Here is a 26,496-nt window from a genome sequence, read left to right on the forward strand (position 1 = left end):
AGGGGGTGACAGTGGGAGGGGGACGCTGGGGGGGGGATACTGGGGAGGTGACACTGGGGGGTGCCACGGGGGGGACACTGGAGGGGGGACGCTGGGGGGGGGGGCACTGTGGGGGGGGTGACACTGGTGCGTTGACACCAGCAGGGCGACACTGGGGGGGGGGGGGTGACACTGAAGGGTGACACCAGGATGTGACACCAGGGGGTGACACTGGGGGGGGGGGGGGAACACCGAGACGTGACGGGGGGGGGGGGGACACCGGGGCGGTGGGGGGGGAGCTGCATGTCGCGTCTCCCCCCAGCCAGCACCGACCGGGGGGGCGGAGCCTATGAGCGCGGGGGCGTGGCCACGCGTGGATGTGGGCGTGGCCAGCGCGGAGGGGCGGAGCTCCCTCCTCCGGCGCCTGCGCACTGCGCCCCCTCGGCCACGCCGCCGCCATGTCGCCGCGGGGCAGCCGCCGCACGGGCGCGCACCGGGCGCACTCGGAGGCGCGGCGGGCCAAGACCAAGCGGCGCCGCCGGGACCTGGACGAGATCCACGCGGACCTGGAGCCCGGCCGGGCCGCCCGGCTGCTGCGCCAGGAGCCCGACCCCGACCTGCCGGGCTGCGCCCAGTTCTACTGCCTGCACTGCGCGTACGGCAGGCGGGGCCGGGAGGGTGGCAGGGTTTTGGGGGGGGGGGGCGACGGGTTTTGGGGGAGGTGACAGGGTTTTGGGGGGCGACAGGTCTTGGGGGGGACAGGTTTTGGGGAGGGCAGTGGGTTTTGGGGGGGGTGACAGGTTTTGGGGGGGGTGACAGGTTTTGGGGGGGGTGACAGGTTTTGGGGGAGGTGACAGGTTTTGGGGGTGCGACAGGTCTTGGGGGGGACAGGTTTTGGGGGGGGGGCGACAGGTTTTGGGGGGGGCGACAGGTTTTGGGGGAGGTGACAGGGTTTTGGGGGGCAACAGGCCTGGGAGGGGGGCAACAGGATCCAGGGAGGAGTGACAAGTCTTGGGGGGGCGGGGGGGCAACAGGTTTTGGAGGGGGCAGCAGGTTTTGGGGAGGGTGACAGGGCCCAGGGGGTGACAGGCCCAGGGGTCCTGGGCTGGCCCAGGGGGTCTCTGACTCCTTGGGAGTTTATCCTACACTGGGAGGGTCCCTCATCCATTGGGAGTTGGTTCTGGAGGTGTAGGGACCCCAGATCCCCCCCTGACCCCAGCCCCTCTCTGCCCCCAGGCGCTACTTCGTGGACCTGACCAGCATGAAGGAGCACTTCAGGTCCAAGGTGCACAAGAAGAGGTAAGGGGGGGGGGGTCCTGAGCCTCTAAGACCCTAAGGTCTGGTCCCCGAGGGGGCTGAGGTGGGGGTGCCGGTGCTGGGCCGGTCGCTGTGGGGATTTGCTGTGTTTCAAGGCACCGCCGTGGGTGGTCTCAGCACCTCTCTGCTCTCCCGCAGGCTGAAGCAGCTGAGCGAGGAGCCCTACACGCAGGAGGAGGCTGAGCGCGCCGCGGGGATGGGCTCCTACATCCCCCCGAAGAAGGTCCACGTGCAGACCCAGCCGCTGGACGAAGCGGTCGAGATGGAGGCGTCCAGCTGAGCCCGAGGGGCCGGGCTGCTCCCTTCGCAGGTGCCTTTGTCACGGTGCCACTGAAAGGACGTCTTTGTCCCCAGCTCCATGAGAAAACCACGCTCCATCGCAGCTGACCAGCAAGCAGGCACAGCGCTCCTCCTCGCTGGGCACTAACGAGGAGAAGGAGCCAGCAAGACCCCGCGTGCCCCTGCAGGGGCGGGCTGTGTGTGTCCTCGTTCTGGCGACAGGACAAGCAGCTCCTTGCTGCAAACGCTGGCATGACTGTGCGCTCGTCTCTTGGCTTTTGGAGCGGTTTTTAGGTCTCTCCTTGGGTCAGAGACCCCGTTAGTCACCCATTAAAATATGTCACCCAACAGGCCGGTGTTGAGAGCTCTCTGCGAGTGTGTTCCAGGCTCTGGCTGGAGGGAACGAGGGCAGCCACACCCCTCGGGAGGACGGTACCTTCCCCGGCTCTCCTCTTCCTGAGCCCTCAAAGGAAAACACTTTGTGTGTGTGTGTGTGCCAGTCCCTGGGCGCAGCCTTGTCATGGTGCTCCTTCTCTGGCGGGATGGCCAGGCCGCCCCTGCTCCCTTCTAGGGGAGGGATCCCACCCACTGGTAGCAGATACGGGGCTTGTTTTTGCATGGGGGGAGCTTTGTGTGTGAACCAAGCCTTCATCGAGCACGCGGGTTTGTAGTAAGCAGCTTTTTATGGGGCTGGCCCTGCCAGCCTTGGGGGTAAGCTGGTGTCCTCCCCAGCAGGTAGAGTTTGGGGCTTCTGAAAACAATACCACTGAGTTCGATGCCCTAAAACTCTGCACGGAGGTGATTTCATGCTCCTAAAGGGCTGGGGCTGTGTGTATGGCACGATCCAGCCCCCTCGCTGCGTCCCCCAGCCTGCTGCAGCCGATCCCAGGGGTGATGTTGACCCCGTGCTGCCGCGTGGCCCCGGGTGCCACCGCTGTGAGTTCCCGCAGAGCGGGCTCAGCCGACGCAGCTAAACCAGCTCCTGGGGCTCTGTCCTTCCTGCTGAGCAGCAGGGAGGCAGCATGACAACAGCGCGGCTTTGCTCAGAAGGAAAGGATTTATTTCCATGCAAGCTGCCCGGATTTGTCCCCCCCTGCCCGGGGAGACCAGGGCGACTGCAGCCAGCCGTCTGTCAGCAGCCAGCCCTCTGCTGGGCGCAGCTCCGTGCCCAGCGCCGCGTGGGGTCGGCGGGCACGGGGAAGGGGAAAGCTGTGGCCGCTGGTCCCAGGGGGATGTGCCCGTCCTTGGGGAAACATTGCCTGAACCGTGCTCTTTACCTCGAGGCCCAGGCAGGAGCTGGCCCCGTGTCCCCTCATTTCGGAGGCTGATCCCGGTCCCAGCCCTCCCTGCCGCGTTACCTAACGCCGCTCAGCGCTGACCTCCTTTCCCCCGGCCGTGGCAGGGCTGGCGGCAGGCACAGCACGTCCCCGTGCCGCCGGTAGGGTCAGGGAAGAGCAGGGTGTGAGGAACCCCAAACCCCTCTAACAGGGGGGTCTGTCCGTCCGCTCAGCCTCCGGTCTCGTAGTGGCCGCATCCTGCTGCCTGGTCGGGACTCAACGTCATGGCAGTGAGTCCCGGGGCTGCGCTGGCGGCCCTGGAACCTTTTGGGGTCTCGAGTCGATTTCTCCATTTCCCAAAGCAGGCAGAGGCGCGAGTGTCCCTCAGCTCCTTGGCACCATGCGGCCGAGGCGTGGAGGGGCAGGGCAGGACGTGGCAGGGCTGCGAGGTAGGGGCCGCATCCAGCAGCTCCCCTGGGGCAGGGGGGGAAGCCGGGGCCTGGCTGGGGACCGTCCCCATGGCCCCAGCTCAGGGCTCGGGGGGGGCCTTGGCGGGTCCGGCCATCCTCCGGGCGCTGTAGAGGGAGAGGCAGAGCCCGGCGGCCGCCAGCAGCAGGGCCAGGGGGGGCAGCGCCCGGTCCTTGGGCTCAGCACCCCGCCCCGCCGCCAGCTGCATCTGCAGGGGGAGAGGAGAAGGGAAGAAGGGGGCAACGCCACCCCCAGACCCCCCAGGGGCCAGACACAGCCCCCAGCCTGCCCTGAGCGACCCCGATGCACCCGCAGCTGGCATACGGGGGCAAAGGGGGGGCCCTTTTTCCAGCGGGATGGCCCCAGTGCAGCACCCACGGTGATTTTGGGGTGCCCTGCGACCACACGCTCTGCCGCAGCACCCTCACCACCAGCGTGGAGCCAGGATACGACCAGGCACGGCTCCCGCAGCCAGCAGGCCTTGTGGGGAGGGACTGGGGGTCCCCACTTGTCGCCCCCCCCCCCAGCCCCTGCTCGCCCCTTACCTGGAGCAGGCGGAAATACCCCGGGGTGAGGCGTCGGGGCCGGATGATCATGGCGCGAGGGGAGCGGAAAGGATCAGGCCCCGCGGCCCCTCCGAAACCGCCGGCGAGCGCGGCGCCGCTGTCAGCAGCGATCAGCGCCCGCTGCTCCCCCAAGCGCACACGGCGCGGCGGGGGGGGGGGCACGGAGGCGTTTCGGGGGGGGGGCCGGGGCGGGTTTGGGACTCGGGAGAGCCGGGCTTGGAGGGGAGGCAGCCCCCGGCCTCAGTTTCCCCATCTGCAAAGGAAGGGGTGGCGGTGGGGTTGGGGCTGGGGGGCAAAATCCCCGCAGTGGGGAGCGGGCTCCTGGGATGGTGGTGGTGGGGGGGTGCATTGGTGTCATGAGTTGTGCCAGGGCTCAGCCCTCGCCGTGTGTACGGGGGTGGGGGGGAGGCCTCGTCTCATCGTCTCCTCGTCTCGTGGCCTTCATAAAATGGAGGCTGGGGGCCCCCCAAGCTGGGTTTGCCATCCCCGCGGGGGTTTCGACGGTCGCGCGTCACCGTCCGGGGCCGTGAGTCACCGGGGCGCGTCGCGGGTGCCTCGCCCCGCGGGGCTGTACTGGGCCGTACTGGGCTGTACTGGGAGGGAGGGAGGCCCCGGTGAGCGGCACCCGTGCGCGCCAATGGGGCCGCCCTGACCTGGCGCAGGTGAGTGGCGGGGACGAGCGGTGGTTCCGGCCCTGCCGCCGCCGCCATGGAGCCTGTGGGCGCCTGGGGCCCTGCGCAGGTGGCAGCCTGGCTGCGAGGTGAGCGCCCCCCCCCCCCCGGCCCCGAGACCACCCCCCCACCCAGCCAGGGGTGCCCCTACCCCATGGGGAACCCCACCGGGGTGAGCAGTGGGGCGGGTGGGGAGGAGGTGTTGGGGTGTCCCCGCTTTGGGGACAACTCTGTGGCCGTGGCGGGGGCGGCAGAGCTTTCCCCGACCTTCCCCAAAACGATCCCTGGGGGGTGATATTCAGCGGGGTGGGGAAGGGGCTGCGTGTGTGTCCCCCCCCCCGTCACGGTGCCGGCTGAGACCTGGAGGGCTCATTGCGTGCATGGGGCCCTCCTGGTGGCCAGGCGTCACCCCCAGCCAAGGGACACGGGGTCACCGAGCCAGGGGACAGCGAATGGGGGGGGGGGGGGGTCAGAGCCCCCCCGGTCCCCCCACCCTGTCCGCCTGGCTCCAGGGGAGGGCGTTTCGGGCAGGGCTGGACGTGGCGGTGCAGGGGTACCCCTTTGAGGCGTGGGGGCTGGCGGGTGCCGAGCTGCTGGGGCTGTCGGCGGGGGCCCTGGAGGCGCTGGGCGTGCGGCGCGTGGGGCACCAGGAGCTGCTGCTGGACGCCGTGGAGCAGCTTCGAGTCCTGGTGAGCCCGGGCACCCATGGGTGCTGCTGGGGTGTGGGCTGGATGGAGGGGGGGGGGGGTATGGGGGTAACCTGGGGGGAGGTGGAGGGGGGACACAGGGGTAACCTGGGGGGACAGGGGGGCACCCTGGGGTGGATGGAGGAGGGATTTGGGGTTACCCTGGGGTGGATGGGGGGGGGGGGCATGGGGTTATGCTGGGGTGGATGGAGGGGGGACATGGGGGCACCCTGGGATGCATGGAGGGTTTTGGGGGGGGACACAGGGGGACACCCTAGGCTGGATGAGACACAAGGGGGTTATCCGGGGCTAGATGGAGCGGGGGGAGAGGGGGACCCCCTGGGCTGAATGGAGAGCGGGGAGCACCTTGGGTTGGATGGGGGGCACGGGGGGGTTACCCTGGGCTGGATGGAGGGGGGGACGTGGGGGCATCCTGGAGACCCGCGGTGCACATCCCGCCCACCCCTGTCCCCCGTCCCGGCCACGTCCCCGCCGCAGGACACGGAGCTGGCGAGCACCAGCCTGCGGACGCTGACGGAGGGGCTGCGGGAGCTGGCGCAGCGCACCCAGACCCTGGTGCTGGAGGGGCCGCCCGGGGCTGCCACCCCCCAGCCGCCCCCCTTCGCCCTGCTGGCCTGCGTGGTGGATCTGATCGGGGCCGCCAAGGGGCTCTTCTCCTGGCTCAACAGGTCTGGGGCGGGCAGGGGGGCACCCGTGGGTGCTGGGCGCACCCCCGTGCCTGGCGCTGAGCTCTCTGCCCGGCTCTCCAGGTACCTCTTCTCCACCCTGAACGACTTTTCGGCCAGCAGGGACATCGTCCTGCTCTGCGCCCGGCTGGCGGAGGTGCTGCAGGCGGTGGGTGCCCGGGGTGGCCGCGCAGCCACGAGGCCACGGCGATGGGCACGGAGCAGGGGGAGGCAGCTGGGCGCTATCCCGTTGCCCTAAACATCTGTGTGATGTGGGGCGGGGGGAGAGATGGGGTGAGGGGGGATATGTGGGGGGAACTCCCTGTGGGGTCCCCCCTGGCTGGAAGAGGGGGGCTGATCTGTCCCGCTCAGCCCTGTGCTTTGCCCCCCCCCCCCCCCCCCCAGGACTGCTCGGCAGTGGAGAGGAACGGCCAGATCCTGCTGATCGTAAGCGCGGGGCGAGGAGGGGGCTGCAAATTGGGGGTCCTGGTGGCCCCATGCTCCCCCCATCTCCGTGTTTTCACCCGCAGTGCCAGCACATCGTGGGCATCTGCGAGAGCATCGTGGGCTGCAGCCCCCCGGCTCTGCTGGACCGCAGAGCTGTGCTGGAGCGTGTGGGGCTGGTGCCGCCCCCCGAGCCGTGGGGCAGCCCCCCGGCATCTCCAAGCACCCCCACACTGCCCCCCAAGCTGTGGAGCAGCCCCCCAGCCTCCCCCAGCACCCCGACGCTGCCCTGCAACCCGCTGGTGAGTCCCCCGGTGCCCCCCACCTTCCCTTTCCCTTGCCCCCCCCCCTCACACGGCCCCCCTTTTAGGGCCTGGACATCACCTCCACCAGCTCCTGCCTGCACTTCGTGTCCGCGACCAACTTGGAGGTGAGCTGGGGGCTGCCCCCCTGCTGCTTGTCCCCGTCCCCCGCTGTCACCCTGTCCCGATTTTAGCCCCGGCCACAGGAGATGTTGCCCCCCCCCCCCCCCCCAGCTGCAGCCTATGGGGCCGGACCCTGGGAGCCCCTCCGAGCCCTAACCCGCCCCCCCCGTCCCCAAACTGGTGGGTGGCTGCGTGTGGCTGAGACCGGGCAGCTCATCACAGGGGTGGGTGCAGAGTGCCCCGCTCTTCGCCCCCGTCCCGCCAGCCCCTCGGCCCCCTGCGGCTGGCTGGCGCCGAGCAGTACCAGGCCCACGGGTTAATGGTTAACCCCCCCGTTAACCCCCCCCCCTCCCACCATCCCGTCCCCCCCTGCCCCGGGTTTCCCCAGCTGGGAAACTTCCTGAAAGCTCCCTGCCCTGCCTCTGCCCCAGGCCCTGGCTGCGCAGGGGGGCCGCGTCCTGCCCGGAGATGAGATCGTGCAGGTCAACGAGCAGGTGGTGGTGAGTCGGGGACGGGGACGGGGTTGGGGGGGGGCCTATGGGGGGGTGGGTTTGGCCGGGAGGTTGTGGTCGGGGAGCCCGGCACGGCTGGGGTTGCAGGGCTCCCCTGGGCTGCAGGATGCTCACCTCTGGCTGGGGGAGGATTTGGGGGATGCAGGAACCGGGGCCAGGGGGGATTTGGGGTCCGGGAGGGTGCATGGGGCCGGGTTTTGTCCCCCATTCAGCAGGGTGCTGTGGCAGGTGGGCTGGACACGCACCAACCTGGCGAAGAAGCTGCTGGAGAAGGCGAGTGGGGTGACGCTGGTGCTGAAGAAGGTCCCCCTCAGCCCGCCTGGCTCCCCTTTACCTCCCCGGCAGCAGGTGAGCAATCCCAGTGCTCCCAGTGCCAGACTGGGCTGTGCTGGGAATCGGGCTGAGCCGGGCACCTCTGGTACTGGTGGTACCTACAGCCCCGGGGGGTGTGGGGGTGTCACCCCAAAACGAGGTGATGCTGCGGGACACAGGCGCTGAGGCTCCATCCCCAGGTGCCAGGAGCCTTTTCGGATGCTGCGGATCCTCCCGGTGCCAAAAGCAGCGAGTGCCCCGGCAGCCCCGTGTCCCTGACGTCCAGGTGAGCCCCGGCCTCGTGCCCCACGGCCCCGAACCCCACGGCCCCAAACCCCACGGCCCCAAACCCCACGGCCCCATCCCCTGTGGGACCGGCAGCGTCCCGGCGGCCGAGCGCAGCTTGGGTCAGCTGCCGGCAGTCTTAAGCAACGATAACAACGACAACAACCAGAAAGTGTCTCTGTTTGTAATTAATTTGCTTGGTAACGTTTTAATGGGGCAGAAACTATATTTAGAAATGACCCTTCTCCTCTCCCGGAATGGAAAGGCGTGCACCAAGCCGTTGGCGTGGCAGGCTGGGCTGAGCTCGGTGCCGCCGGGAGATTTTCGGGCCGGGGAGCGAGGCTGGTGCCCGGGCTGGGAACCCCGCAGGGGACATTTTGCAGCTCAGGGGTCCTTTCTTCCCCCAGCGCGGCCGCCGACGTGGATTCGGGGCCGGACTCTGCACCGGACCCCGGCACCGACGACGAGGACGAGCGTGACACGAGCCTGCCCGGGGAGGACGTGGGCGAGCTCCCCCCGGCACCGCTCGGCCGCGGTAGGAGGGGAGCGGAGGGGAAGGAGCCGCTGCTCCCCACGGGACGGGAGGCCGCAGGGAGGCTGCAGCCCCGCTCGCTGTTCTCAGGTGCCGTGGAGGACGCGGCGTGGGAGGCCAGCACCCCGCCGGGCACCCCGTGCTCGCCACGCGCCCCCGCCGGACCCCGCACCGCGGAGCTCAGCCCCTTGGCAGCCCCCGGGGCTGGGGCTCAGGGCGCAGAGCCCGACCGGATCCCTGGGGAGGTGAGAGCTGGTGGGAGCAGCAGCAGGGGAAAAGGGGTTTTTTATGTCCTGCTTGTCCCCAGTGGGGACAGCCTGCCGGGCTTGCTGCTGCAGGGTGAGTGAGGTGGGAGCCCCTGCGGGTGCTGCTTGGGGTGGGGGTCTCGGCAGTGCCTGGGCTCGCAGCGCTGCCCTCACCTGCCTGCATCGTCCCTAATCGCTCATCCGTCCCCATCCAGGGCAGCCCCGAGACTGGACGCAGACCCAAAGGTGAGCAGGGTGCTGCCAGGGCTGGTGTCAGCAGGCTGGGGAGAGCCAGGCTGGGGGCTCTCCTGCAGCTCATCCCCCCCCACCCCCTCCATGCTGATGTCCCCCAAACGCTGCGCCTGCAGGAGTGGCGACCAGGCTGAGCCGCCGGCGGGTCTCGTGCCGGGACCTGGGCCGGGTGGACTGCGATGGCTGGCTCCTGAAGAAGAAGGACCACGTGGGCTTCATGGCCCAGAAGTGGAAGCGGTGCTGGTTGGTGCTGAAGGGCCACACGCTCTACTGGTACCACCACCCCAACGTGAGTGCAGACGCCCTCACGCCCCCCGCCATGGGGCTCTGCCAGCCGAGGCGGGCGCTGGACGCAGCCGTGTCTCCCCTGCAGGATGAGAAGGCTGCGGGTCTCATCAACCTGGCCACCTACAACCTGGAGAGCACGAGGGAGCAGAAGAAGAAATAGTGAGTGGGTGGGCCGTGGTGCCAGTGGGGTCCCTGTGGTGCCAGTGGGGTCCCCGTGGTGCCGAGGGTGCTGAGGATGGGGGCTCGGGGCCGGCTCTGGTCCCGGGGAGCCCCAGCAGCAAGGGCAGCCGCCCGCTTGTCCTTTCCCCAGCGTCTTCCAGCTCTCCCACGAGAGGTACAAGCCCTTCATCTTCGCCGCAGAAACGCTGGCGGATTTAAGCATGTGAGTAACGCGGCGGGCCGTGGCAGTCCTACCACACCGGGCTGGTGATGACCCTCTGTCCATCTGTCCGTCTGTCCGTCCTTTTTTCCCCAGGTGGGTCAGTCACCTGGTAACGGCCAAGACGAAGCATGCGCTGGCCCACCAGCCGGTGCCACACAGGGAGGAAGGTAACAAGGCCCTGCCTGGGGATACAGGGACCCTGCTGGGAGCTGTGGGTGGGAGCACTGGGAGCTTTGCCCACGGTTTGGGGAAAAAGTGAGAAATGTTCTTTGAGAGGAGGAGTGCTGGGGTGATGCTCAGCCCCTGGGGAGGATGGGGGTCCCTGCCCCGCTGCTGGGACCACCCCAGGACCTCCTGCTCTCTCCGCTCCCACCGTCCTCCCCTGTGGCCTCCAGACTGCTACAGCGAGACAGAAGCCGAGGACCCTGATGATGAATCTCCCCGGCAGGGCTGTGACTCGGTGAGTGGCCATAAGGGACGTCCAGGGAGGGGACGGGAGGTCCTCGTCTCACCTCCCACCCTGTCTCTCCTGCAGCCAAAGAAAAGGCTGCAAAACACCCCAGAAAAAGGCCAGCTCTTCCTGACCAGCGGCGAACCTAGCAGCGCAGCCAGCAGCCCCCAGGGCAGCCCCCGGCCCCGGTCACCCGAGGGTAGGTGCTGGGGGATGTGGGGGCTCCACGCCCTGTGCTAAATGGGGTCCCATTCCCTGTCACCCTGTGACTGAATTCACAGCCACCCTTTTGCATGTATGTGTGCAAGGGGAGGGGGGGGGGTAAATCGAGCCCTTGCAGCACTGTTGGGCTGCATTTTTGTGTCTTCACCCCCATTTTAATCTCTGGTCCAGTCCCCCCTTTGGATGTGGGATGCTCTCACAACAGGGTCACAGGCAGAGGCGGCCCTGCAGGGTTTCAGGGCTGCCCCATGCTATGGTGCCCATCTTCTCGCCCAGAGCCCGGCGAGGAGGACCTCGAGAGCCTGATGCAGTGCCTGAAGCAGGGGGGGGTGTCCCTCATCGGGCGGCAGCGGTTCCTGACGCAGGAGCAGTGCCGCAAGTCCTTCATCCGGCGCAACAAGAACCCCCACGTCAACGAGAAAGTGCACGCGGTGCGGGCCCTGCAGAGCACGCTCAAGGTGGGAGCTTGCAGCCCCAGGCCCTTCCCCAGCCCCTGCACGGCTGCCCCAAAAACCACCTTTTCCCTTGGCAGGCGAAGCTGGCGGAGCTGCAGGCCCTCGAGCAGCTGCTGGACGACGACACGCTCACCTCAGAGAAGTTCATGCGCTGGAAGGAAGAGCACCAGGACCTGTACCAGGAGCTGCAGGAGTGCTGGGCACAGCGGCAGGGTCAGGGCGGCGGCGGTGGAGACCCCAAGGCCGAGCAGAGCTCCCCAGGAGAGGCAGCCAAACCCTGACACCCCCAGGACCTCTCTGGCATCAATCATTCTCCATAAAACTCATGGTGCTGCCGGTGCTCTGCCCGCCCTGGGGTGGGGGCATGGCAGGATTTGTGGCAGGTCTGAAGGCTCTGACCCCTTCTGCTACATCGCCCACGGGAGCGGGACGTTGCAGGGATGGTCTTGCTTTTTCCAAGGACGTTTTGCCTCGGCCACATGTTCACAACTGGGGCCTTTTCCTGGAGGAACACGCTCCCACCGTGTGCCAGCATGGTGCCTCTAGCTGGGCTCTCTTCTGTAAATAAAAACCGTGTCGGTGAGGGCTTGGTTTGGTTTGGTGCCTTGGTTTTCCTGGTGCAAAGTGTCCCTGCAGCGACAACCAGCCCCCACTCACGCCATGTGCCACCGTCCTCCTGGGGAAGGAGATGGCAGAAAGGTCTTGTACCTCCCTGTGCCACCCGGCCCCTGACAGATGAACCACAGCTGGATGTGCGGATGCTCTTTATTCAGCTAAAGCCTGTGTAAGAATTAGCCCACAATCAAGTAGCAGGCAAGGAAGCGTCAACACCGGCTTCATTTCAAGTGAAAAACTACCAGCAAAGAGGTAAAGATGGGGAATGAATCCACCTTCCCCACCCAGTGACAACCCCAGGGGTGTCCAGGGGCTCTGGTCCCACGGTGGGAGGCTGAGGAGCCACCGTGACCCCATGGCGAGCTGCATGGTCCCCACGAGACCCGCAGTGGGACCCGCTCCGTCCCAGCACCTCAGTAATCCACCTCGTAAGGGGCAGCATCCGGCCCGGCGACGAACCCGCTCTTCCTGCAGAAATTGGTGGCCAAGCAGAGGCCAGCCAGCACCTCCGCCCCTCCGCCGCCCCAGCCCAGGTAGAGACACGTCCCCAGGTGGAAGCGGTCCGCCGGGGGGGTCTGCGGGCTGGCCAAGTCCTGCAGCACCTGGTGAGCCATGTAGGAAGCGGCGCCCAGGTACACGGCGCCCGCCAGCATCAGCAGGAGCCCGGCAGAGGCCACCAGGTTGTGCCGCGGCGGGGGAGCCCACCACCGCGCCCCCAGCATGGCCAGGGCGTACGCCACGGCCCCCAGCAGCAGCGAGCCCACGGTGGCAGCTCTCAGCACCAGCACGGGCCAGAACCGGGCTGTGTCCTCCGGGAACAAGCGGCAGGCTGGGCCCGGCTGGGCCAGCACCTCCACGCAGCTCTCCCAGAGGCCGTCGCTGAAGGAGACGTCGCGGGGGTACCCAGGCCGCTGGGGCAGCTCCCGCCAGCGAGGGGTGGCCGTGGCGGCCAGCAGCAGCACCCAGCCCATGGGGGCCACCACCAGACCTGACGCCAGCAAGAGGGTCCCCATCGCTGGCCCTAGATCTCAGTGCTGCTTGTGACGGTGCTTTCCAGCCAGGGCGGGCTGTGCCCGTGGTGCTGGGGTGGGAAGGTGACCCTGCCACTGCTCATGCGGCGCTGAGGGGCCGTGGCCAGGCATAACGAAGGGCACTGCACCCAGCACGGCGCCGACCTTCCCGGCCGAGCAGGTGAGGGGTTGTGCTGGGGGAAGCTGCCCCACAGCGGTTGTTGGGGCTTGTGGGGACATGGGGGTCCCGAGGAGGTGGTAGGACCTTTGAGGCTGTGGGTGGGGGGCAACGTGGGGCAAAGAGGAAGGGATTGTCCTGCACTGCTCTGGTGTAGCTTTGAGCACCGTGTGCATTTTTTTGGGTGCTGCAACATAAGGATATAAAACTGTTAGCGTCCAGAGGAGGGCTACAAGAGGATGAAGGGTCTGGAGGGTGCAGTGTATGAGGAGCGGCTGAGGTACCTCAGCTTGTTCAGCTCAGAGGAGGCTGAGGGGAGCGGAGGGGCAGGCGCTGAGCTCTGCTCCCCGGGGACACCCTGGGGAGCTGGGACAGGGGAGGGTCAGGCTGGGCGTTAGGGAAAGGTTCTGCACCCAGAGGTGGTCGGGCACAGGGACAGGCTGCCCAGGGACATGGGCACAGCCCCGAGCCTGGTGGAGCTTGAGAAGCATTTGGACACCGCGGTCGGCCATCGGGTCTGGTTTCGGGGTGGTGCTGTGTGGGGCCGGGACTTAGGGACACGGTAGTGGGTGACACTGGGGGGGGGGGGGGGGGGGGGGGGACGGTTGGAGCAGGTGAGCTTGGAGGTGTTCTCCAGCTTTAATGACTTTTGGGGGTTCCTTCTCCAAATTTCATGACTTTGGGGTTCCTTCTCCAAATTTAATTATTTTAGGGTTCCAACGTTAATGACCGCAGGATTCCCTCTCCCCTGTGGGCCGAGGCAGCGGGGGGCGGGGGCAGGCTGCGGCCCCGTTGCTAGGCAACGCCTCCCCTCCGTTGCTAGGCAACGCCCCCCTCCGCCTCTACACTGCGCAGGCGCACGGGCACAGCCGGCGCCCCTCCTTCCCCGAGGCCCCGCCCTACGGGTGGCCGCCGCGGACACATTCCTTCCGCTAACCGCCGCCGGGGCGGGGAATCGGCGTTGGGGACAGCCAATGAGCGACGGGAAGGGGCGGGGCCATCGCGCCTGATAGGCTGCGAGGGAGGACGCCGTGCCCTGGCCCCGCCCCCCCGCCGGGGCTGTAACGGTCGCGGCGCGCGGGGAGCGCGGGCGCCGCCGCGGAGCCAGGTGAGGGCAGGGTCCGGCCCGGCGGGGGCAGCGCGGCCCCCCCCCCTGAGGTGAAACCGGCCCCGTGAGGTGATACCGGGCCCCCACCCGGCCCCCCTGAGGTGAAACCAGCCCCCCCCGGGCCCGCCGACCCCCGCCTCAGCCCCCCCCCGGCGCTTCAGGCCGGGCGCTGCCCCCTTCCCCTCACGGCCCGGGCCCGTCTCCTGCTGCGGGGGCGGCCCTGGGCCCGCTGCTGGCGCTGGGAACACGGCCGGGGGCTCCTCTGCAGGCGCTTCGAGCGCTTTGGCCGCTTTGGCTCTCGCATTGCCCGGCGCACGCTGGAGTTTCTCCCCCTCGGGGTCCCGCTGCAGTGCTGGGGAGCGAGGGAATTCCGTTTCCTCAGGAAATCCATCGCCCCAAGCACTGTGATAAATCTCACTTTGGGGTAGGTGCTGACGGGCGTTCGTGGCACGTAACGCGGAGTTCTTTCTGCGTGTAGTTGCTCAGTGACCTCCACAGAGGGCAGGAACGACCTGTGTTGGATTTAAGACTTTTAAAGGGAAATTTCCAGTCGCTGTAAGAGCCGGTGCATAGATACCATGGTGACTGATGCACTATAAATAACTGCAATGGGTATAACACATGCCCCGGTTGAAAGGCGCTGCTGAGCAGCTGTGTACCTGGAGAATGTTGCAAACAGGAACTCTCCTCAGTTCTCAGGCACGAAGAAATCCTGCAATAATTGCTCGCTTTTAAGAACTGCCTCTGTTGCTGCAGTGATGCCCTCGGGGGATGCTAATTAAATCTGCAATGCTGTATTACTCTGGACGAAGGGTAGCTGATGTGTGTGTATGCTGTGCTTGGTCAGTGGGAGCGGGGTTTGGTTTGTACTCATTTAAAGTATGATTTTTATTTATTGCCTTGTAGTCGACTGGAACAAATAAGATGGCTGCTCTTGAGAAACACCCAGACCTGAGGCTCCAGCAGAACAGTCCATCGGGTAAGGGCAGTCTTTTCTTTAAAGCCGCGCTGCTGTGGGATCCTGTTTCAGTCTCCCTGAGGAGACGTGACCCTGAGAAGAGTTATTTACCAAAAGCTTTATATTAAAAGACAATGTCCTGTTCCTGCGAAGTTAAATCATCGCGTGGGTATCCAAGGGTAGACCATCGTTTGATAATGGACCCATCTCTTGAATAACAACTGATAAATTGAGAAGAGTTCTTAACAACTAATGCAAGAATGTAGCTTTACCATTAATAGTATTGCCACGTGCCAACACTGCTCCTAATTATCAGAGTGTCAGTTTAGTGTAGTATCACCAAACTTATCAGTGGGAGTATAATTTATTGCTGTTTGTTCTGACTTCCTTAACAAGATTGATTTTTTTTTTTTTTATATCTGTTGATACTATTTGACCTCCTTGTGCTTCCAAAAGAGATTTCTTTAGCAACAACACTAAGGGTAATTAAGTATGGCTTATTAAATTGTATAGTAAGACTTTTCAGTCTGTTGCTAATACATAAACGTCACTGCCTTTTTCTCTCTAGCTCCCAGCCCCACTCAGAAGAGTCATTTCTCAGAGACCAACTGGAAGACGCCGATGTTGTCCGTGAAGTTCCAGAGCCGCCTCAGTCGCTGCTCGAGTGTGGCCGACAGTGGGGATGCAGGCATTGGGACCTCCTGCTCAGACAGCACGGAAGGTGATTGTCAGCACGGCATCACGCAGTAACGATCCCAGATTTGTGGTTTTCTTGAGACCAACAAGCATTAAACGGCCCAATATTACCGACCCCCAGAGAATGTAGAACTCGGAGAGAGCAGTATCTGTAGTGATGTTTAGAGACCGTTTCAAAATCAGTGCTTAACTGCACAGATATGCTGCCTAAAATACAGATAAGTAATTAAGGAATTCACTTTTTCTCCAGGCTAGCTTGCTTGTCTTTTAACTGTAATAAGCACTTTTAACTGACTAGAGAGCCGTATCGGTGACTTGCTGTTTGATACTGGTGTGTGGGTGCTTTAGTCTTGTGTGCTTTTTTAACAAACCATTTATAGCTGCCTCTAGAGACTTAAGATCAGTGTGCCTTTGTGCATAAGTTCTGTCGGTGTTAAAGTTGTGTGCCTCTTCCTGGAGAGTGCTGGAGTCTTGCACTCAGCTAAAGCATGGGAAGTGGAACTGCTTGACCCGGCGTTCCCTCGTGCTTGTATTTTCATCTTCATTCATGAGAGTGACATAAAACACTGTTGATTCACTGCTTCTTCTTCCAGCAGCGAGGCAGTTTGTGTTATTTAAAGCAATGTACTTCACCCATTTGTGCGTTTCACAAGCTGCCCTGTGTCTTCTGAGTGAGCTGCAGTTCTTAATATCTGTGAGGTGAAATGAAGGCTTTTAAAAGCCTATGGCCTGTGGAAATATTACTAAAGGGCGTGTCTAAGAGTCTCCTCTAGCCTTTCTCAGGATAATAAAGCTCCTCAGTTGTATGCTGAGGGCAGGGGAGGTGATATTTCTTTGGGAAATTGCCCTTCTGAATATCGCAGAGCGATAGCCTTCTTTCTTAGAGCTTAGGCTGAATTGCAGCACCGAAAGCTGGCTGAGCCACGCTGACTTTCAGGTCAGTTCATCGCTTAGAGATGTTGTTGTGACGACCCTTAGCACATTCAGGGAACCGATTCCAGCATCCGCACGTGGCGTGCTGGTCAGTGAACTCAAGTTCCTGATAGTGACACTGGGGGATAAATTTAGGGGCTGTAAAAGGAAACTGTACTGTCTCTCCGCTGTTTGCCAAGGTGAATGTACTTGGGACTGCTTGGTAGCACGGTGTTCTCTGGAGTTCCTGGGCACAGCCAAGCAGTGTCTGAAGAGATTCCCCCCCACGCTTTCTGCTCATTTCTGAGGAAAGGGTCTTGTGCCTTTATCGTGATAGTTTTCTGTGGTTTGGTGATGGTCTTTTCAGAACCTGGTTTCAGTCATCTTCAGATTGTTACCTTTTATTCCTCCTTGTAGCAGTGGTTATAACCACACCGAAGGGTGACCTTGCAGTCCTGACCTTGGATTAAAGAAACATCATATGGGGATGGGCCTTTAGCCAAACCCGTGAAGAAAACAAGCTTGTGTATCCAGGAGAAACCTGAAGTTAGTGTGATACACGATGTGTCGGGACGAGGAGAGGAAACAGGCGTTTTGGTGTTTGCTTTTCTCAGCTCTTGCTGTTGCTGTATTGAAATCTGAGAGCTGCTAAGAATAACCCTACGCAGCCAGGTTTGGTGTCTGTCCGACAGGACAGGCTCACGTCGGGATGCGTTTGCTGTATCTCATTTCCTGTGGCAATATTCGAGAGCCATTCCTGTAGCCTCTGGAAAAAGCTTTTTTCCTGCTGAGTCCTGGAGGAGTTCGAAGGTCAACTACCCGGTGATGTAGTGTTCAGCTATGTTTGAAGCTCATCATGGGCTTAAGTGGAGTCTCCAGTTAGCTTTGGTTACAATTCAGAGTCGCTGAGCTGTGGGACGGGCAGAGCAGAATCAAGGTCTCAGTGTTCAGCTGAGTAAGTTTCAGCCTTTTTATTCAATTTAAAGGACTTGGTTTCTATGTGTGTTGAAAGATAACCTTATTAACTTAAGATTACGTTTGAGTAGCTAGTGTATTAGCTAGCTAGAGTCAGCTAAAAACGTGTACTGATCTAAACGTGGATTCTACCTATGGTTTTACTGTGGTAGGAAAATGTCAACAGGCTCCCGAAACTTGTAGTGAGGGGGAACACAGATGTGCCTTAGTTGCCCTTTTGTATGGGGGAAAGGTTCACTTTTTTTTAGATTCTTTAGGAAAGTTGTCCAGCTGTTCGTGCAGGCTGTTTTCAGGATTGTAATTAAAACATCGCATTAAAACATCGCTCTTCTTTCCCTAGACTTTTGCAATTCCAGTAACGGTTCCTCATTCCAGCCCATCAAAACCCAAGTGACCATCCCGACAGCCCATGTTATGCCATCCACGTTGGGTGCCTCGCCCTCCAAGCTGTGCTTGGCAGGGGAGCAGAGCTGTTCGCAGAGTACTTCCAAAACTGCTGTGCCAGGTTCAGCTTCTGAACACGCAGGACTCATGAGAAACGGAGACTTTAATGCCGGGAAGTCATCTCAGGTGCCGCCCAGGGATCTCTCGCGTCTCTACGGGACTTCAGGGGAAAATGGTTTTGAGCAATCCTGGCATCCTGTTTCTGATCACATGAGAACAGAAGATACTTGGAAGTTTGACACCCCTGCCATTGAGCGCACCCTTAATCAGTCTGTCTTTCTGGATAGTTTGTGCGCTGACCCTCTCCACAGGTTTCAGAAGTTCAATCCAAACTCCGGGGCAGCTGAAGCAGGGAAGGAACACTATAAGGTGCTGCCAGAGAGCAAGCAGGCTGCGGGGGCTAATGGAGTCTGTGAAACCCAGGATGGAACGTGGCCAAATGGCGGCAGGCTGATGCCAACGGGACTCCAGGCTAACAATTTCTTTTCAAAACCAGTAACTCCTTCATCTCGATCATGGATGCAAGACACCTGCACGCTACATCCGCATGAGAGGGTCTGCGAGCTCAGTGCTTGGAAACAACAGCTGGAGAACGTGCGGTTGCAAATAGAGCAAATGCAGGTAAGGGGCACGGGGTGTGAATGTACCAGTTTGAAACTCTTCCTCTCTTCAATCGTGAATCATCGTTTCGGACTTGCAAAGCATGGGAGAAAACGTCTCCTGCTTCTCCCCATCTTACATTAAAAGTGTCCTAATTACCTGTTTTTACAACATGGGGGGTATCACAGGTATCACTTGACATGCTGCTTATGCTGAGCAGTCCTTTATTATGTTGCAGCACTGCACAACGCTTCGGTTTGGATCAAGAGGTGAATATTCTGTCCACCAGAAACTGCAAGAAAACTCATCAGTTTCCAGAAGTTCTTAGTGGTTTATAATTTTATTCCATATCTACGAGTTAGGAAGCAGATTGTCTCAAAAGATGCTGTTGTTTTTTTAGAGGGAAAGTTTGTTTATTGCCTCCTACCAGCTGTACCCTAATGGAGACAAATTGTTTCCAGTGAGCTAGCGCAGTGATCTAAAATTATTTGTTAGTCTCCAGTTGTGCTTGGGCAAAGTTACTCGTTCTTGGACATCAACAGAGACTGAAATAGCTGTGTCCTGGCATGCAGATGAGCACACTGTGTGCAAAATAGCTCTAGCAATGTTGCAATTACCTCTGTGGAGCATAAACCTCTCCCTCGTTATTTTGTCTCCTCTTTCAGTTACAAAATGGAGGTGCCTGCCACCACCCCTCCATGTATTCTCCTTCACTACCTGCACCTGATCCAGCCCAGTGGATCAATATCCTGAACTCCAATGAAAACCTGCTCAAGGAGAAAGAGCTCCTTATTGACAGGTGAGGGCTTGATACTGGTGTGTAGTTTAAGGACTTGTATATTTCCGTTTGGAAAGGGACAGTTTTGAAAATACCAAAGAAAGTTCCTATCTCTGAGTCCTTTTAACCTGAATGATCTTTCTTGTTCTCTAAAGAACACAGTGACCTTTGAGAACAGTCTGCTATTCTCACATGCTCTCCTGCCCTTTGTCGTGGAAGTGGGATGGTGATCCATAAGGGTTCAAATAAAGCAGTTTTGGCTATAATTTTCTGTGTTTTATAACGAATAAAGATTTTTGTTTACATCACAGTCATGCAGAATGTCGAAACTACCACCTCTTTCCTTGAGGAGCTTCTGGGAGCTCTTGGAGATAACTATTTTAAATTTGTTCTTTGTGAGTTTGGGCTGGCAAGAAACACTTCTAGCTAATGCTGGTGGTCTGTATGCTTTTTGAAAAAGTTAGTTTTAAAGAAAACTGCCTTCAGCATTTGGACTGTAAATACCTCTTCTGTTTGCTCGTTTTGAGTCCCCTGTTTGTTAATTTCACTCAAAGATCCACAGTCAAGCTGGATTCTCCGGAACGTGCAGGGCTTGCTGTGTTTTATGTACAACTGCTGCTGTGGGGAGTGGTGCAGGAATTTTTTTAAGGGAAGAGACAGAAGAAAAGTTTGTGTAAATTGTGAAGAGGTCAAAAACGAGCAGCTTTCAGATTACTGCTCTGCGGGCCAGTTCTGAGTTGTAGGGCTGTCTTTCCTCTGTGCTTGTCATTATATCAAGCATTAGAGTTGCTGTGGCTCCGTTTATGTTGTTCTTCTCTTTACTACCATTAAAAAGAAGGCGTATGTTTGAGAACAGTGTATTATCTGTTTTGGTTGGTTTTGTTTCTGTACAGGCAAAGACAGCACATATCCCAGTTGGAGCAGAAGGTCCGGGAAAGTGAACTGCAGGTTCACAGTGCCCTGCTTGGCTGTGCAGCACCCTATGGAGACGTCTACATGTTGAGAATGCAGGTAATTAGGTGCAACAGGCTGTGAGGGGGAAATATGTGTTGAATCCCCTGGTCCTACCACTTTTCATTAGGTATTTTCTGAGTAGGAGGGCTGTGCAGAGTCTAATTATCCTTTGTGTGTGGTCCTGATTATCTGACATCTCTGAGAGTCGCTGTGACTCTAGAGATTTCAAGCCCTGAAGCACTGAGGTTTGTTTAGAAGCTGTGCTAGTGATGCAAGTGCCCGGCAGCGCTACGACAAGTGTTATTTCTTGCTATGTATAAGGTGGGCTGAGTGATGCTTGGATATTAGGAGGGCTTAGCCACAGCTCTGAAACAAGCCGGCTGCTTAGTGCCAGTTTCTAACTGTTAGCTCTGACGGACAGAATTCACAGGCTGTCTGTGTTTGCAGGAGCTGCAACGGGAGAACACGTTTCTCCGAGCACAGTTCACAGAGAAGACTGAATCCCTCAGTAAGGAGAAGATTGAATTAGAGAGAAAACTGGCTGCTGCAGAGGTGGATGCAAAGCTGATCCGGGAAACGCTGAAGGAAACTATGCAGAAACATGCAGAGGAGTTAAAGAAGCAGGAAGAAAGGGTATGATCCCATTGCTCTAGAGTTGAGATGTCTTTTCTTTAAGAAGCCAAAATTCATCATAGTGCCTTGGCGAATGAAAGCTTTCCATGGAAATGTAATATTGTAGGTATTTTCTGATCTCCGTGTAGAGTACTTTGGTTTATAAGCAAAACCCCTTCCTCCAGTAGTTAGAAGTATTTCAGCACCTCTTCTTTTAACCAGAGAAGAAGCCTGTCTTTAAGTGAGCAGAGATGGTGCTGAGGTAAGGTGGTCTTGCATTTTGAGGTTGAGCGCTGTGCAAACAGGTAAATGAGTAGGCAAATAGAGGACTAAAGAACAGACAAGAAATTATGTAAACTAATCTTGTATATAACCATCCCTGCAGATAAAGGGAAGAGACAAACACATTAATAATCTTAAAAAGAAATGCCAGAAGGAATCTGAACAAAACAGGGAGAGGCAACAGAGAATCGAGACCCTGGAACGATACCTGGCTGATCTGCCAACTCTTGAGGACCACCAGAAACAGAGTCAGAAGGTAAAACCTTCTCTGAGTAATGATGTCTTCTTATTTCTCTGAGTTGTCTCTTCAGACACTTGCTCAGGTGGCTTTTCTAGATCCACAAATAATCCCTTGTGTAGCTGCCCAATTTAAGTTGCAGTCTGCCCTTTTTGGAGGACAAATGTTCCGAGCTGTGGCTCAGAATGGCCACCCAACTAGTAAAAAATCTGCCTCGTGAGTGTGGCTGAAACATGTTGTGTATGTGATGAAATGCCTGGGAGACCTCTAGAGTTGTGATTGTCTTTGCAGCTAAAGGAATCTGAACTGAAGAGTACTGCTCTGCAAGAAACAGTGCTGGCACTGGAAACAGAGCTCGGAGATGTCCGGGCTGCATTCAGGGAGCAAGAGATGCAGCTGGAAACCCAAAAACACAAGGAACTGGAGCTTCTTTCTACTGTGCGCAGGTAAAAAATCTGGAGGATTAGAACGAGCTTCATCTTAGGACTGAAGTAGTAGCTGCCCGAGGACAGTGATAATTCAGCACAGCCACTGTCCCACCTCTCAGAACCGGGTTACCATTGATTCGTGATGATTATGTGACCACTCACCAAAGCACTGTGCAAATTCTGCATGCCAAGAGTGGAGGGTGGGAGCAGAACAAAATAGCTGAAGGAAACAGCGGCTCCTCTTTGTCACATGAGTTTCTCTCTTGGTTATTGGTCTCAATGTAACTCTCTGGAAAACAGATCTGTGGCCTTCAGTGGTTAGGTCTCTGTAAATGTTATGCCCAGGGCTGTGTCCAGGGAAGGGGACTCCTTCTTTCACAGCTCTTGCAGTCTGCAAGCTGGGATGCAAACAGGTTGACACTGACATCTGCTATGAAAAGCATTTGCTTCCTCATGTTGTCTAGAGAGGGAAACACCCCACATAAAGTTGTTTCTCTTTCCCATGGTGTTCTGCTAATTTCAGCTTGCAGGACAAGGTGCAGCAGTGTGTCAAGAATGTGGAAAGAGGACCTCTTGCACAGGATGGGGAGAAACAACAGAGGATAGAAAATGACTCTCTGAAGAAAGAATGTGACTGTCTCAAGAAGGTAACAGGCCCTCCCAACCAGGAACCACACTTTTTTTTTTTCCTTCCACTGAGTCACTAGGCACAAAAAATGAAATCAAGGACTTCTGTATTAGTAGGCAGTTACAACTGCACTAAAACAGCAGTTTCTGGAGTTCTAAACAGAGAAGTTTTAAGAACTGGTCTTGGTGTGATAACCATGCACTCACTCGTAGGATAACACTAGAGAGAAGTTGCAGAATACAGAGAAAGGCAGAGGAAAACCACAAGAATGCAACTTCACCAGTCTTTTTATAGCTGATACATCTTTCATCGGGTGCCTTTTATCAGGGAATCTAAGTCCCCTACTAACAGGCAGTAATTAAAGCAGTAAGTGGATAGGAATGAGGAGGAGAGGGGACGCTGTCCTACTGGAGGAGAAGTCTTGGTGTTATTGCTGGAAGTCTGTGTGGCCAGTTCTTATGTCTCTGCTTTTGATTCCAGATTGTGGACAAACAGCAGAAAAAGATGGAGCAGTTGTCTTTGCAAGTAAAGGTGAGGGGTGACTGTGGAGGCAACTAGAAATTGAATCTGCTATAAAGCAAGTTAGACTTACTGGTTTCCCATGCTCTGTTCCAGAACCTGGAAGAACAGGTGGCCCAGGAAGAGGGGACAAGCCAAGCTCTGAAAGAGGAGGCAATGAGAAGGGAAAATGCACTGCAGCAGCTCCGGACTGCTGTGAAAGAGGTCAGAGTGGTGTAGAATACCTGAGCGTGGCAGTTGAATGAACAGTGGATTATGTGTTTTAGTAATGCCTCTAATTTGCAGTCAACAGCACAACCTCTCCTGCTTCCTGTTGCTCTGTCAGTGCTCTGAAAAGAGTTCCTTGCTGTTCCAAAACAGGAGCAGAAAGTCAGTTTCAGCTGGGGCTGTGGGTTGTGCTGGAGAGCACTGAAGCAGCCAGCTGGGGGCAGTAAGGCAGTGAGCAGGAGTCTGAACTCACTGCAGCCCTGGCTGAAGGGCAGGGCTGAGCCCCAGTCTCAAGCCTAAAAGGAACCTAAGCGTGGTGGCAGCCCTTGTGGGAAGGGAAGGCCAACGTTGGGGTGAGAGGCTGGTGCACAACTTCCTGAAAGGCTCTCTGCTGCTTTGCACCTCAGCAGGGATGGTGCGACACCACGGTGCAGCTGTCTGAGCCAGGAAAGCAGACTGCTCACACCCTGTGTAGGGCTGCCGCTTGCTCGCTCTCTCATCTAGTGAGAGTCTGGAGGGCTCGATATAGAAACCTGCTCCTCCTGTCCTCGGTGTTCCCATCGTGGAGCAGTTGTTACGTTGCTGTGAAGTGCTCTTGTTCTGTACTAAGTGACCACTAATCTGCTGTGGCCACTTGTTCAGCTTTCAGTGCAGAACCAGGATCTCATTGAGAAGAACCTGACCCTTCAGGAACGACTGCGGCAGACAGAGCTAACGACTCAGCCGCTGCCTGCTGAGACAGCCCACCTTGCCCAGGAGCTGCACGCCGAGCTGGCCAGCTGCCTGCAGGATTTGCAGTCTGTCTACAGCATTGTCACTCAGAGGGCGCAGGGCAAGGATCCCAATCTCTCCCTGCTCCTGGGTATTCGATGTAAGTATGCGGAGTGATGGCATAGCAAACCCTCTGGCTCGTGCTGCAATAGAATTAAGTACCTCACATAAAGCATGGAAGGTTCTCATCTTTCTGGGCTTCTGAACCTTCATTCTGTAGTTAGCATGCTGTAAAGATGCGTGCTGTAACAACTAAATGATAAGTAGTACCTCTGTTGCAAACACGCGTTGTTTTTGTGTCGCTTGCTAATGACCCTTGGTCAGAATTGCATGTCTGAGGTAACTCCTTTCTCCGACTCCCCAGCTGCACAGTACTCAGCTAAGGAGAAGGATGACCTGCTGAGCCCCGATGTGCTTGCAAAAAAACTGGTGGAGGTAAAACAGCTTCACAAAGAGGTGGAGGACTTGAGGACGGCGATATCTGACAGATATGCTCAGGACATGGGAGACAACTGCATCACTCAGTAAAGAACTCTCCCCAAAGTAAGACAGGAAGTGAAGACTTGAAACTCTCGGGAGGCTAGAGCTCCTGCAACCGAAAACCTATTCAGCACTTTACCATCCCTACGCTTGGGTACAAGACGTGGCTTATCCATGAGAAATCAGGGGGGTTGTTGCCAGAAGCGTTGAGCTGCTGACTGGCTAACTGGAATCATTCAGGGCTTCGGTGTCGGGCTTTGCAGTAGCTTTGATCTTGTGGAATGTGTTTGTGCTGTATTTGCTGGAGCTGGTGTGGTCTCCGACTCTGGGAGATGAATTCTGAATAGCCTTCCAGGCATGTCAAACACTGAACATGCAAATGTGACAGTTAAAACCAACACTAAAAGGAAACAGATGCCCTGGTCTTTCTGATAAATTCTCTGTGCAGATCCTGTGCAACTTGTAAGACCGGAGTATTATCAGGGTGTTTGGGGGAATTCTGGATTTCGTAGGCAGGCAGGTGTGCTAGTTATACCACTGCTAATTACACGAAGGTGCTACAGGCTTCTCAGATGCTCTGTGCGCAGTTCTGGCTTGGATACTTGTGTAGCCATGCGCGGAACAGGACCTGCTTTGCTCAGGTAGATGCAACCAGACTCTTCTGGTAGCCAGCAGCAGTTAGGGAATAAAGCAACGCTAAAAAAAGACTCCAAATGCTCCCCCTGAGCGCTGTTACCCCCAGAAGCCTTAAGCCTTTTATCCCCCTTGAAATGGCACTCCGAGTGTGAGTTATGATTCAGCCTGCAGAGGAAGCAGATTGATGCTGAAGTGCCTTAATGTGCTAGAGAAACTTCCTGTCCACGCACTGCCTTGTGCCTAATGCGTCTGCTGGCAGGGCGAGGAGTGGCTGTTTCTTGGAAGCAGCCTTTAGAGCCATCACAAACCATCCTGCAGAGCCTGCAGAGCCTTGAATGCACGGAACCCCTGCCTGAGCTGCAGGGGGGGCCCTGCTGCAGGCCAGTGGGGAGACACCTCTGCTTGGGTCTCTGCTCGTTAGGGAGAAAGCCATTCCCATTCCGGTCCTGAGAGGGCAGCAGGATTGTACAGCTGGGTCCAAGAGCCCTTCCTGATCCTAGCGAGGCTCTGGCTGTTTTAGTGCCCCTGCTTCTCTGGTTGCTCCCGACTCTTGTCCTAAATAATTGGATTTCTAAATAAATCAGCATGGGGTGCAGCTCATTTTGTCACAGCCTCTTGGATCTGAGTGGCAACTTCTCGGTACTGAGTGTTGATGAGACAATGCTGTGGTGCTGAGGGTGAAACTTGTGGTTGCCATCTCACTCTTGACTCACAAGCTAAGAGACAGTGATAAAATAGGGGAAAAATGCTGCTGAAACTTCTGCCCGTTCAGATGTTCTTGGTTCGTGCTGGGGCTCTGAGCCCCACCTTTAGGAGAAATGTTCTTGTTATTCCTTTGAGTTAAAAGTTAAGACCAAATCTGTTTTGTTCTTGGAGTTTGGCTACCACGGGTGACGAATTGGTTAGTATGCCAACCCACAGCACGGCTTGTGGAGCTTTCAGCGTCTGATGTGTTACTACATTTCTGGCTGTGTCTGTCCCCAGACTGCTGATGCCATGTCCTGAGCTAACTGTGGGCCGAGGCTGTTTCTTGAAGTCACTCGTCCTGGCTGCCGAGAGCTCTCTAGGCACAGGAGGCAGGGCGGCGCCAGCTCGGCAGCCTGCTCTCCGGCAGGCCGGTGGTACGCCCTTCTCCCCACACCGTCCTCGGGGTGCTGGCAGATTTAATTCCCAGGTGCTGTGCGGGGACACGCGTGCCCCTACAAAACTGGCTGTGCAAATGGGATCACAGCACAGAAACCTCATCTCAGCCCGTGCTCGCAGCCGCACGTCTGGCCCTGTGCTGCCTGCGTCGGCTCGGGCCCCTTCCCCAAGCCCTGGCTTCCGTGTCGCTCAGGTCGTGTTATTCCCTTTGGGGAAGAGAAAGGCCGTGTCGCTATCCTGCGAAACTGGACCGTTGGCTTACATTGGTGATGCCCGTTCGTGTCCGTGTGCCTGCCAGCCCCCGGGTGGGGGAAATGTTGGACCTTTCTTCGCACAGCACCCAGGGCCGGGCCGGCAGGACCACGTCCCTCGCCTTGCCCCGTTGCTCGTGCGGCGTGCGTTCCGCTGCTCCGCTCCGGCCAGCCCCGCGTTGCGGTTCTGTCGAGTCGAGCGCAGGTGTGTTTGTTTATACGAGCGTTTGTCTCACCCACTTGTTTGTACCGAGTATTTTGAGTATAAAATAAAGCTGCTCTGCTCCACTCGTGCAAAGCAGTCCTGGGTGGCAGGGTAAGGACCGGGGGACGGGGGGG

General features: G+C 58.5%; 4 protein-coding genes across 5 annotated transcripts; 3 read left to right on the forward strand and 1 right to left on the reverse strand.

Moving 5' to 3' along the window:
* Positions 1 to 400: 400 nt before the first annotated feature.
* ZNF593 (zinc finger protein 593) lies at positions 401 to 1,923 on the forward strand. The gene is made up of 3 exons (XM_035562233.2): positions 401 to 634; positions 1,216 to 1,278; positions 1,435 to 1,923. Exons 1-3 carry the CDS (start codon positions 438 to 440, stop codon positions 1,574 to 1,576), a joined length of 402 nt encoding a protein of 133 aa, XP_035418126.1. The 5' UTR covers positions 401 to 437; the 3' UTR covers positions 1,577 to 1,923.
* Positions 1,924 to 4,594: 2,671 nt separating this feature from the next.
* On the forward strand, positions 4,595 to 11,317 carry CNKSR1 (connector enhancer of kinase suppressor of Ras 1). The gene is given in 21 exon segments (XM_050715214.1): positions 4,595 to 4,646; positions 5,089 to 5,246; positions 5,742 to 5,932; positions 6,014 to 6,098; positions 6,335 to 6,376; positions 6,460 to 6,708; positions 6,711 to 6,803; positions 7,230 to 7,298; positions 7,539 to 7,658; positions 7,823 to 7,908; positions 8,315 to 8,442; positions 8,530 to 8,684; positions 8,900 to 8,930; positions 9,053 to 9,225; positions 9,310 to 9,383; positions 9,535 to 9,606; positions 9,700 to 9,773; positions 10,002 to 10,066; positions 10,142 to 10,256; positions 10,556 to 10,737; positions 10,812 to 11,317. Coding segments are annotated over 21 exon segments (2,418 nt in total). The 3' UTR covers positions 11,016 to 11,317.
* Positions 11,318 to 11,762: 445 nt separating this feature from the next.
* On the reverse strand, positions 11,763 to 12,362 carry LOC118255665 (claudin-19-like). Its single transcript, XM_035562014.1, has one exon. The coding sequence runs from the start codon at positions 12,360 to 12,362 to the stop codon at positions 11,763 to 11,765; it is 600 nt and encodes a 199-aa protein (XP_035417907.1).
* Positions 12,363 to 13,587: 1,225 nt separating this feature from the next.
* CEP85 (centrosomal protein 85) lies at positions 13,588 to 26,452 on the forward strand. 2 transcript variants are annotated; one of them, XM_035562308.2, is made up of 14 exons: positions 13,588 to 13,645; positions 14,552 to 14,624; positions 15,172 to 15,324; positions 17,527 to 18,251; positions 18,896 to 19,029; positions 19,902 to 20,019; positions 20,410 to 20,595; positions 20,960 to 21,112; positions 21,386 to 21,540; positions 22,046 to 22,169; positions 22,631 to 22,681; positions 22,766 to 22,873; positions 23,519 to 23,747; positions 24,012 to 26,452. In XM_035562308.2, the coding sequence occupies exons 2-14, from the start codon at positions 14,570 to 14,572 to the stop codon at positions 24,173 to 24,175; spliced, it is 2,355 nt and encodes a 784-aa protein (XP_035418201.1). In that variant the 5' UTR covers positions 13,588 to 13,645; positions 14,552 to 14,569; the 3' UTR covers positions 24,176 to 26,452. The 2 variants fall into 2 exon arrangements, with proteins under 2 accessions (XP_035418201.1, XP_035418200.1); XM_035562307.2 differs by lacking the exon at positions 13,588 to 13,645 and adding an exon at positions 14,408 to 14,467 and having other exon boundaries at positions 24,012 to 26,444.
* The last annotated feature ends 44 nt before the right edge of the window (positions 26,453 to 26,496 follow it).

This window comes from Cygnus atratus, chromosome 23 (assembly GCF_013377495.2).
Source record: "Cygnus atratus isolate AKBS03 ecotype Queensland, Australia chromosome 23, CAtr_DNAZoo_HiC_assembly, whole genome shotgun sequence".
Taxonomy (NCBI): Eukaryota; Metazoa; Chordata; class Aves; order Anseriformes; family Anatidae; genus Cygnus; species Cygnus atratus.